The 11,912-nt window shown below is 32.4% G+C and overlaps 3 protein-coding genes across 3 annotated transcripts; 2 read left to right on the top strand and 1 right to left on the bottom strand.

The window, feature by feature from the left end:
- Positions 1 to 1,098: 1,098 nt before the first annotated feature.
- On the bottom strand, positions 1,099 to 2,214 carry LOC133779904 (uncharacterized). Its single transcript, XM_062219804.1, has one exon. It carries the CDS (start codon positions 2,212 to 2,214, stop codon positions 1,099 to 1,101), a length of 1,116 nt encoding a protein of 371 aa, XP_062075788.1.
- Positions 2,215 to 4,490: 2,276 nt separating this feature from the next.
- Positions 4,491 to 6,555, top strand: LOC133811819 (B3 domain-containing protein Os11g0197600-like). The gene is made up of 3 exons (XM_062246223.1): positions 4,491 to 4,745; positions 5,414 to 6,015; positions 6,123 to 6,555. Exons 1-2 carry the CDS (start codon positions 4,539 to 4,541, stop codon positions 5,912 to 5,914), a joined length of 708 nt encoding a protein of 235 aa, XP_062102207.1. The 5' UTR covers positions 4,491 to 4,538; the 3' UTR covers positions 5,915 to 6,015; positions 6,123 to 6,555.
- A 3,017-nt stretch (positions 6,556 to 9,572) lies between these two features.
- LOC133779914 (B3 domain-containing transcription factor VRN1-like) lies at positions 9,573 to 11,506 on the top strand. The gene is made up of 4 exons (XM_062219813.1): positions 9,573 to 9,736; positions 10,061 to 10,661; positions 10,751 to 10,923; positions 11,011 to 11,506. Exons 1-4 carry the CDS (start codon positions 9,650 to 9,652, stop codon positions 11,293 to 11,295), a joined length of 1,146 nt encoding a protein of 381 aa, XP_062075797.1. The 5' UTR covers positions 9,573 to 9,649; the 3' UTR covers positions 11,296 to 11,506.
- Positions 11,507 to 11,912: the final 406 nt, after the last annotated feature.

Consider the following 11,912-nt stretch of genomic DNA (forward strand, 5'->3'; position numbering starts at 1 on the left):
CTCTAGAGTTGTGAGGAAGGTTATGTTGGTGACTAATCACCTTGCACCTGTCCTAATCAAACTTATGAAAGGATCATGTATCAATTAAGCCCTGGTGACCCTATCGTCACATGGCTTGAAGGAGCGATGCTCATTATTGTGACTTTTGGCTATTGTCACCTATTTGCTTGGACTGATAGTCCTGAATGGTTATTATGATCGTTGTTGATATTATATCATGCTTTATTGTGTTTTCTTGTTGGGCTTCGGCTCACGGGTGCTACGTGGTGCAGGTAAAAGCAAGAGGAAGTTGTACCATCCTTGAGTTGGAGAGCTTAGGTGATGATGTGTACATATGCAGCTGCTCGTCCGCCACGGCCAAGGTTTAAAGTGGAACTAGGGTTGAACCCTGTTTTGCCGCTTAGAACGGCCTGTTGTAAATATTTTCTGTAATAGACTCTGAAATCATATTTTCGGGATCCCAATGTATATGTTAAACGTTCTAGTGAAACGTTACATCTTAACCAAAGTTTTTAATCCCTAAACCGCTAATCATACTTAGTTCACGATTTTGGCCAAATGACTCGATTAGCGAGTTTAGCACTGTTTACAAGGCACACCGTAACTGTCCCAGGAGTTGGGGCGTTACAGTTGAAACCTCCTACATGTACAAGTTCTGAATTCCAAATCGACAACCAAGGCACTACCATTGCTGCATTGAACCTGAAACTGAAACTTGTCAGACCTAGTAACCAGACAATGCTTTGCAACCTCTTTTTGCTTCTCAGTTATCTTCAAAATTCTCTTCCCCACAGGTTGAGTCATTTTCTCCAACTCAGCTTTTTTGTTATAAAACCGAGACATCAACCAAAATCTAATTTTCTCTAGTAAAGTTATAATTGGCTTGTCGCGAGCATCAAGTATGGCTGCATTGAAACTCTCACACAAATTATTCACCAAAATGTCACATTTTGGGTACTCTAAAATATGTGACTTAGTCCATTCTGTGGGGTTCTTCCCTGCCAGCCAATTGTAAGCACCATCCGAGACATCCTTGACTTCTTGCATTGCTCGAGCAAACTCAGCTTATGTTGTAGTATTAGCTGCTGCCCACAAAAGTTACTTAAGTAAAAGTCCAGGATATTCCTTTTTAAAGTTAGCATGAAGATGTCTAACACAAAACCTCACCTCACACCCACTAAAGATGGCTCCCACTGCATTTTCTAATCCTTTTTGACGATCACTCATCATTGTCACCTTGGTGGGACTCAAACTCCCAATATCAGCCTTCAATAGCTCCAAGAACCAAGTCCAAACCTTAGTGTTTTCCTTTTCAGCAACACAATAGGCAATGGGAAACATGGAGTTATTACCGTCAATGCCTACTGCAGCCAATAAAATGCCCTTACAATATCCTTTTAAAAAACAGTCATCAAGATCAATTAGAGGTCTACAACCCCCCAACCAGCCATCTCTACATGCCTTAAAACAAATATAAATACGCTGAAATTGCCTTCTCCCATTAACCAAATCAGTTTTCAACTTCACAGTAGAGCCAGGATTGGTAGCCAACAACCTTTTACAGTAGTCATCAAGAATGGCGTATTGTTCCTTGACAGACCCATCCAACATCTTCCTTGCTTTTGTCTTGGCCCTGTAAAATGTCCAGCTAGACACACGTGAGTACTTGGTCTTTGCAGTTATCTCCCTAAATACATTGTATTCCATACTCGGATTTAGCCTAAATTGCTCCAAAAAGTGCTTTGCAAGCCAAGTTGAGGTCAGCTTTTTATTGTCCAAAGCAATGCCACAACTATGCTTGTCAACAAGTGTTTTGGCCCTCATTGTTTTGCCATCTATCTTGTTAACTATTGAAGCAAACAACATCCACTCACAATTTGCACCCTTGCACTTAACTCTAACTCTATTTGAATCATTGGCAATAAATACATATTCTCGACCACCTTCAATAAAGTACTCCCTTATTGCATTCCTTAAAATTGTAACAGTGGCAAATTCCATGCCAAGAACAAATTGGAAGTTTTGCATTTTGGTTTTCGGGTTGAATTCTTGGGAATTCTTACTATTTTTACCAGCATCAAACTCATCATTTGACTTCAATTCGTGTAACTCCCCCTCAGAACATATACCATCTGAGTCTCCATCATCAAGATTTTGAGTACAAAAATCTGAAACTGGTCGCCACCACTTCCTAGGGTCAGACTGTGTACCCATCTCTATCTCAGCTTCAACATCTTGCTCAAACTCTTCCTCTTCCAATATGAAATCTTCATCACTTTGCTTTCCTTTCCCTTTTCTGTCACGCTAAACTTTGTCTTGGCTCTTCTCAGCTGTATTTTCCCTCACATCAGCTTGAACTTTGTCTTGGCTATCCTCAGATGTATTTTCCCTCACATCAGCTTGCTTTCCTTTCCTATTTCTATCACTTTGAACCGGGTCTTGGTTCTCCTCAACTGTATCCTCCCTCACACCAATATCATCCTCTGAATCTGAAAGCACAACCACCTCTGGTATTTGGTCTTCCATATCACTTTCATCATCCATGTAGTCAAACTCTTCTTCATATTCCTCTTTATCAGGTTCATCAAAGGCAGCATCATGAAATTCCTCAGAATATTGATCAACATCAAACTCTTCTTGTTCCCCATCAATGGTTGCATCAACAGGGATACCAACAACATCTGTAGGGACATCACAATCATCTGGTAATTCCTCTATAATACATCTTTTCAGAGGAGGTAAAATGTTAGCAGGAACATGTTTAACAGCTTCTGAATCTTCCTTCCAATCTAAAGGTAGAACTGTTTCAGGAAAAACAAGAAATATGTCAATCTTTGTAGCCCGATTCCTCTCAATATCCTCTACAATTCTTAGGATCTCCTTATCCCCTACCACCATGAAGCCCATATTAAGCACCTTTCCTATTGGTTTGTACATAAAACCCACTGGAAGTTTATGTCCTAAGTCCAAGGTCATTCCATCCAATTCCATCCTAGTGAAGTAATCAGTATCCACCCAATCAACATAATCAACTTTACCTCCCTCATATCTTCTATTGCCAAATGTAGTAAACCAGCTTCCCCCATGGTGTATTGCAATAGTGAAGATGTTAGTATGACCACCTGTCAATAGAAATAAAAAATACAATGTCAACACTTCACACACACACAAACCGAAACACAATATAGTTCACACACTTGAAGAGCAACATAATCTACCACACGATTGAACCATGGACCACAACAACAAAGATTCCTTTCAATAAACAAAGTATATATTTCAATGGACCCCACTCTGTCAATTGTATGCACATGCTTCCCAACAACATTTTTACCCAAATTTAATAATACCACCTACCATAAATCAACAATATTCTCACCCCCAAAATTTTTTAAAATTGACACCCTTCCCCGCCCAAACTGCTCTATATAGAGCATCATTATCATTCTCCCCAAAAAATAACTGCATGAAGACTTTGAGAAATGAAACCCAATCAACAGAAAAGAACTCACCGTAGTCGGGTGGTTGTTCCCCCGGTTGTCGAATGGTCGGCATTGTATTGCAATAGTGTCATCGTCGTCTCCTCCGGTTGTCGTCGTCTCTTCGATCGTGGGGGGAAAGATGATTTTTCTGGGTATGGAGTTTAGAGTTTTTTTTGTTTTAGATTTTGGGTCTCTGTTTTAGACAATCGGTTTTTCTGGTTATATTAATTAATCAAGGTTAGTTTTTTTTTTCAAATTAGAAACCTGAATAATAAATAGAGTTTTGTTTTAAATTTTAATAATTTAAATCGGGTCGTGCCACGTGTATCAAATATACCCCTAACGGCCTTGGGACCAACGTCTGCTCTAAAATCGTAACGGCAGGCATTATTGCCGCCAAATTTTTTACATAAGCATTTAAGTGCAACAAAATGAACTACATAGGCATTATTGCCGCAAATATCCTATTTATTTACACACATGTTATAGTTTGAGGCATATTCCTTTTATTTTGCAGCTGATCCCCGAAACGTTTACAAGAAAGTATGGTGATAATTTATCTGATTCGGTGTTCATTAAGATTCCATGTGGGCCGAAATGGAAAATAGAGTTGACAAAAAAAGACAACAATATCTGGTTAGACAAGGGTTGGTCAAATTTTACAAAGTATTATGCCATAAAAGATGGCTTTACGATGAGCGTTAAATATTTGGGGAATTCTGAATTTAGTGTTCTCATATTTGATCCAAATTTAAATGAGATAGACTATCCCTCTTTTCCTATCAGTTTGGTTGGGTCTAATATTGATAATGAACCTAAAATCCCCAATAAGGAAGTTGTTGATGAAGATTCTGTTGAGAAATCTTCAATACCATTTTCTCGGCCTCGAAAGAAAATGAGAACTACTCCGACAGCTAACATTCAAAGCAATCCACCTGGGCAAAATCTCATGTCAGAAATAAAAGGCAGGAAGAGATTTTACTTTGGAACTTGTTATGTTTTATTTTTTTGAGCTTTAGCAGATTCTAAGAATGTTATGTATTCTGCATATTTGGCATGATCTTTCTAATGTTTGTTACAGGGGAACACAATTTGAGATTCCAAAGGTTGCCTGCTACAAGACAGGAGAGATTGAAGATTCTTAAAAGAATGGAACTGATGAGTGAAAGGGAAGAAGCGGTGGCTCTTCACCTGACTAGTGATTTCCATACAACGCGACCATTTTTCAAGGTTATCATGCAACCATACTATGATCAGCAGATGGTAAGCTTAGTCCTTTAAATTTAAATTAGGGGTGAACACGGATTGGATTTTCTGGTGCATCGGATTTGGGTGCATCGGGTTTCAGGTGGAGGAAAGTGGTACTGAATCCGATCCGAAATTTTCGAGTTTTGAAGTGGTTTCGGGTTTGGTCGGGTTTCGGGTGCGATTGGTAAAAAAAATGAGTTTTGGGCCAAAAATGGGCATTGGTAAAAAAAATTTAAAAATACCATTTTTTTTTAGACTTTTTATTTTTTTCATGTTTTATTTTAACTTTGTTGTTAGTTTGTTAATTTCAAAATTCAAACTCGACCCGAACCATGTCGGATTCGGATCGAATTTCACTCGGGTTTTGCAAAAATTCGAATTTTCAAGTTACGGGTAGGACGTTTTTCGAGTCAAATGTTCACTCCTACTTTTAACACTTTCCAAGTTGCCATACCAATACTACTTTCGGAATGTTTGTCAATTGATAGAGCTATAAAAAATATGCTTAACACAGTTAATCCACTATCACCAATTAATTTTGAGGTCTTGCAATTCCATTCTATTTTTTGGTTCATACTATTATACTGTCTAAAAACTTTTCGCAATCGTAATTAATGTTGTTTATGTTTTTCTTCAAATTCTGTTCACATGTTGGCTTAATTTCCCCTTCTTTATGTGACTAGAATTTACCAGTAAATTTTGCAATGGACTATCTAGAGTTTGACCCAGATGACAAAGTAGTCCTTGAAGTCTCATATGGGGATGGAATGAATAGGAGGACTTGGGATGTGGGCTACAAGTCTTGGGATGTGGACTACAAGCTTGAAATGAATAATGGAGTACCATCACCCACATTCCAGGCAGGTTGGGCAGCATTTGCTCAGGACAATAATCTGAAAGTAGGCGATGTGTGTGTATTTGTTCTGCTCAGGGAAATGTACACTGCATTTCATGTTCTAATTTTCCGAGTTAGTAGAGAATTCTTCAAGTCTTTAGGTAAACAAGGATTATATGTCCTTCACTACACACTTTTTTTCCCTCTCTTTTCCCATTTTACATTCCTTTGGTGCAAATTTGGTCTGAGTACAAGACTTTCACAATTTGTGGGAGAGATTGGATACAAAACAGAGTTGAATCCAGTGGGAACAATTTATGTCCGAAACAGCAAGAAAACTTTACAGTGATTGAAAAATCTAAGCTTATTGAAAGGGCTCTATTTAAATCTAAAAATCCTTTTTTTCCCGATTGTTATAGAACAATCATTCTTGGTTCAAGTCGTTGTTTGGTAAGCTTCTTCCTATATGACTTGTTATTTACTTAACTGCAGCCACATATTCTTTGCACTGAGTTTTGACCATTGTAACATAAGCTATTTTTCTTGTATATTTTCAGACAGTACCATTGAACTTTGCTAAGGAACACCTTAAGAATGAGGGTTCTGCCATTCTTTTGATTTCGGACAGAGGATTTTGGTCTGTTAAATTTGAAATAAAGCACAAAAACAATAGCAAAAGGAGAGCTGAATTTAGCTGTGGTTGGAAAGTCTTTGCCAAGGACAATTATTTGAAAGTTGGCGATGTCTGCATTTTCGAGCTTCTTAAGAGATCCGAAAATGTATTCAAGGTTTCCATTGACTGTGCTGCTGATTATGTTGACCACTAAAATCTCGAGGTTATTACTTGTTAACATTTTCAATTTTGATTTTGATATTTGGAGTTGTGTAGATTTTTGGGTTGGTTACTATAACATAAATTGATGTGTATGCAGCTGGTGGAATCAAAGCAAAGCCAACAGGAGAAGTTGGAGAAGTTACTGAGTTGCTTTTTGAATTATGTCTGCATAATAGAGAACTTGCTATGGCTACCCTTTAAAACTCAAAACTGAATATGGTGAATGCATCTACGAGTAAGGGATCAGATCAGATACCTCGTATGATTAATTATATAGAAAATTATTGGTTTTAAAGATTTTTTATTTTTTTCGATAATTTTAATAGAATATTTTTATATTTAAACTAAACTTAAATAATTAAATAAATTACAATAAATTTAATTAAATAAATTAAAAAATTAAAAAATTAGAATAAATATAAACTTAAACAAAAATAAATAATATTTATGATAATTTAAATAATTAAATCATATTTATTTAAAAACAATAAAGACATACATATATTTTTTTTATATTATAAATTGGTGTGATAGTTTGTTTTTTATCAAGTGATTGGAGATTTTTTTCTTCGTCAAATTTACCAAAGCACATTGCGAGATATATTAGAAACTAAAAATAGTTAATATATATATACTATAAATTTTTCTATTATTAATTAATTTCTTTTTGAATATTATTGTATTTTATGTATATATGTCATGTATTTATATAAATATATATATATATTTATATCAACGTTATGTTATGTGTATATGTTATATATGAGATGATTGATATAAATATTTATATATATTATATAATTATAATTCATTTTATTATAGATATAATTAAAAAAAAATTAACTAAATTTTATTAAAATTATAAACAATATTTATAATTTTAAAACTAAGCAGTAACAATGATACACTGTCGATTGTAGATGACATTGGGTGCGTGCTTGTCGTTTTTATAAATTACTGTCGTTTATGAGCGGAATTGGCTGTTTAAGACTTCTTCACTTGTTATTGTGGTCTCTAGTCTAGTATGTTACTTTTAAGATGTTGGGTTAATTTCAGTAGTATTATACAACAATTTTAAGTTGAGGATTGAGTACTAACTACTATCATAATTTACGGTCAAATTGAACTCGTTTCTCATTTCTGTTTATTTTTTATTAATTTATTCGATAATTATTCCTTCAAATTATATATTTCTCTAGAAGACAATTTTCTCAATTTATATAATTATTATAATATATAACCACATAAAATTACCACTTTTAATTAACAAGTCACGCTCCAGCTATTTGGGAAAAATAAAAAAAGTCACGATGCAACAATATGAATGTTAATGTGCTATTATTTTAGTTGAAAAAATAAATTTGGGAGGAGGTAATTATATAGTAAAAATATTACTTTAACCTATACCAATAAGTTCTTTTTTGTTTTCAAATTTAATACTTAATTTTTTTTATACGACAGTTTACATTAATTAGTTATAAGTGGTATATTACATTAGTTTCTAATTTATTTTTATAATTTATAATACTGAAATTAGGGTTCAAATAATTTGTTTTACAAACATAAAAAAATATATATATGTAATTGATTGATTGAATTTTGATTTGAACATCATAAATTATTAAGATTTTTTTTAAGAAAATTAACATAATACCTGCTATAATTATAATGTCAAACAAAAAAATGGATAACAATTTGTCTATGGACAGAAAGCATAAAATGTTTACTAGTTAGAGTTAATGTAACGCTCCTATTCTTCTAGAATTTACCAGTCTTTTTAAATTGTATATTATTTATGTGTTTAATATATATAATTATATATATTTTAGAGAGAAAATATTTGAATAATACTTATAATTATCAAGTAGTTAATTTAATTATCTCTTCTATCTTTTAAGTTTCCATTAATTTTAAATTATGAATTTAATATAATTAGTTACACCTTGATTAAAATTTGAATGATTTAAAAAGATTCCCACTCCCTTTCTAATTTATTTATAAATATCTAATTTACAATTGTTTCCCTCTTACTTCTTTTAAAACTTTTGATTTTGAGGCTCAAAGATACTGCTTGTGGAATAATGGAAGAAAATCCCAAATTTTCATGTAATAATAATCCTCACTTTTACAAAATGATTATGGAACACAGTCTCAAAGAGAATAAGCTTGTAAGTGTCCTATCCTATCTCTCTCTTTTTTCTTTATCCCTTATTTGTTCTATCTAATAAATTTAATTGTTAATTATAAAGTAAAGATGATTACATTATAAATAACCACTTCTTATAATTAACAAGTCAGCCATTTGGGACTAACTCAAGCGGTCGGGTGTGAGAGCATAGGAGGGGGAGTGTTCAAATCTTCACTGTATAAAAACTAAAATAATGCCATGATGCGACAATTTGAATGTTAATGTACTATTATTTAAGTTGCTAAAATAAATTAGGGAGGAGGTAATTCTATTCTATAGTAAAAGTGTTAGTTTAACTTATACCAATAAGTTCTTTTCTGTTTTCAAATTTAATACTTAATTTTTTTTATACCACCGTGGTATACTACATTAGTTGTTAGAAAATTTTAAATAATTTATAATGCTGAAATTATGATTCAAATAATTTATTTTACAAACATAAATAAAAATGTTTCCAATTAATAATTGATTGAACTTTGATTTGAACATCATACATTATTAATTTTTTTTTTAAAAAACTAGTAGAATAATTGTTATAATTATAATATACAAACTAACAAAAAAAGTGGATTACAATTTGTCAATGGACAGAAAGCACAGAAAAAGTTTACTAGTTGGAGTTAATGTCACACCCCTATTCTAGAATTTACCATTATAGGTGTAATTGTATATTATTTATGTGTTTAATATATATAATAATATATATTTTCGAGAGAAAATATTTGAATACTACTTATAATTATCAAGTAGTTAATTTAATTATCTCTTTTATCTTTTAAGTTTCCCTTTTTTTTTTTTAAAAAGTACATTAATTTTAAATTATGAATTTAACATAATTAGATAAAATTTGAATAACTTAAAAAGATTCCACTCCCTTTCCAATTTATAATATCTGTAAATTTGTGTATAAATATCTAATTTAACAGAGTTTCCCTCTTTCTCCTTTATTATTATATACGCTTTCACAAAAAATTGGGGTATGGTTGTTTTTGGTTGGTTTTATTGAGACTTAGAAAAAAGCCCATGAAAGCTTGAGGTTAAAAGATACTGCCTGTAAAATAATGGAAGAAAATCCCAAATCTTCAACTAATAATAATCCTCACTTTTACAAGATGATTATGGAACACACTCTCAAACAGAATAAGCTCGTAAGTGTCCTATCTCTCTCTCTTTTTTCTTTAACCCTTATTTGTTCTATCTAATAAATTTAATGGTTAATTATAAAGTAAAGATGATTACATTATAAATTGTTTGCCTTAAATATGACTGAACCTGATTGTTAGTAGTACTCTGTTCAAATAATAAAATTTGCTTTGTTTTTAGTGGTAATCTTGATTAACAATATGATAATGTTCTTTTTGGTGTTGTGGTTTGTGATGGATTTAGTAGAGGAAACACATAAGCTTTTATCATTAATTATTGTCAAAAGATGTCATTAATTAATTAGTATCAGAATTTTGATTTTGTTACAGTGGATTCCTGATCGTTTTGTGAGGAAGTGTGGAGAAACATTAAAAGAATCTGTGTTTGTTAAAGTGTCATGTGGTTCTAAATGGAAAATGAAATTAAAGTATTATGACCAAAAGTTTTGGTTAGAAGAGGGTTGGGCAGATTTTGCCAATTATTATAACATAAAAAGAGGTTACATGCTAATGTTTAGATACGATGGGAATTCAGAATTCTATGTTGTTATATTGGATATAACTACTGTAGAGATAGATTATCCCTCTGCTCCTTCTCCTGCTCCTCTCCATTTTGATGCTAAGAGACTCCTAACACCCAAGAAAGAAGTCATGGATGGCGATTTTGATGACTCTAAGAAACTCCTAACACCCAAGAAAGAAGTTATGGATGGCGATTTTGTCGAAAATTTCGATGAGTTTTCGCCCTGTAACGAGACAAAGATGGTACTTGCATTGCCAATGCCATGTTCTCAGCCTATTCCCATGATAATGCAAACCAGTCATAATGATCAGTTTCAATTAGCCATCGTTCCTCAACCTGATGAGTATATAGGTCAGAATCCAATAAGGAGCCAAAAGATCCCACAAAATTCTCAATCAAGAATGAGAGGTATAGGAACTTTTTTCTAGTTTTGTTTTGTTTTGTTTCTAGGTTATATATTCTCTCTAATATTTACCCTACCTAATTTAAATTTTTAGAGCAAATTGAGAATAGTCCTAGAAGAGGAAAGACATCAAGGATTCCAGAACATGTTAAGCAATTAAAAGGAGATGAAAAATTGGCAGCTCTTCAAATGGCTAGTGGGTTTAGATCAACTCGTCCATTTTTCAAAGTTCTCATGCAGCCATCTTTGGTCTATGATAATCGATTGGTAAGTTATGCTGATTATAAAGATTCTTAATTACGTGTCTTTAAAATGTAGTGTTCTCAAATTGAGTGAAGTTTCCTTGTTTTATAGTCATTTCCATCCACTTTTGCAAAGAAATATATCCCAAGTACCTCTTGTGATGTGAGCCTCAAAGTTTTGGAGGGGAGAAGTTGGTGTGTGAAGTACAAATTTGAAAACTACGGTGGAAGAGCAGCAGCCAGATTAAGGACTGGTTGGAATAAATTTGCAAAGGACAATAATTTGGAAGTTGGTGATGTTTGTGTGTTTGTTCTTCTTGAGGTTATAAATGTTGTATTTGAAGTGGTAATTTTTCGGCTCAATGGTGACTCAAAAATCCCCATTTCTTACATGTGAACAGCATTAGCATGCTTATGTTTAAGACTTATTTAGATTTCTATAGTTTAAGAGCACTCTTATTATTAGATGTTTCATAATAGAGAATTCTTCAAATATTTGAAGAAAGAACAAGTTAACATCCTTCATTAGATGATTAGATGATGTAAATAGGTTCTTCATTTTGAAAAATCTCTAAAATTTATTTTTCCGTCTCTCCATCTAGAATGGAAAAGGGAATAGAGCTTTTTCAAAAAAGCATTAATTAATATTTTATTGTTTTTACTTTTGTTTTTCTCCTTTTTAATTAATATTTAGTAATTTTTTTTATTTAAATGAATAAATAGTATTTGAAAATATAATATTTAAATAAAGTAAAGAAAAATATAAAGAAGCTAACGTATGGAATGATGTAAAATAAAAAAAAAAGTAGGATTTTAATAATGTATTTTGAAAGATAATATAGAGAAGCTAGTGTGAGGGTCAGGTGAGATAAATACAGTTGAAGAAATTAAATGTAGTCCCTTATATTTTTACCTAAATTGTTAATTAATTAATATCCATTTTTTTCTCACCTAGGACTTCCTAAGTTTCCTTAATAATTTACAAATTTATAAAAATTAATTAATACCCACTTT

The sequence above is a fragment of the Humulus lupulus genome, chromosome 1 (genome assembly GCF_963169125.1).
Source record: "Humulus lupulus chromosome 1, drHumLupu1.1, whole genome shotgun sequence".
NCBI lineage: Eukaryota > Viridiplantae > Streptophyta > Magnoliopsida > Rosales > Cannabaceae > Humulus > Humulus lupulus.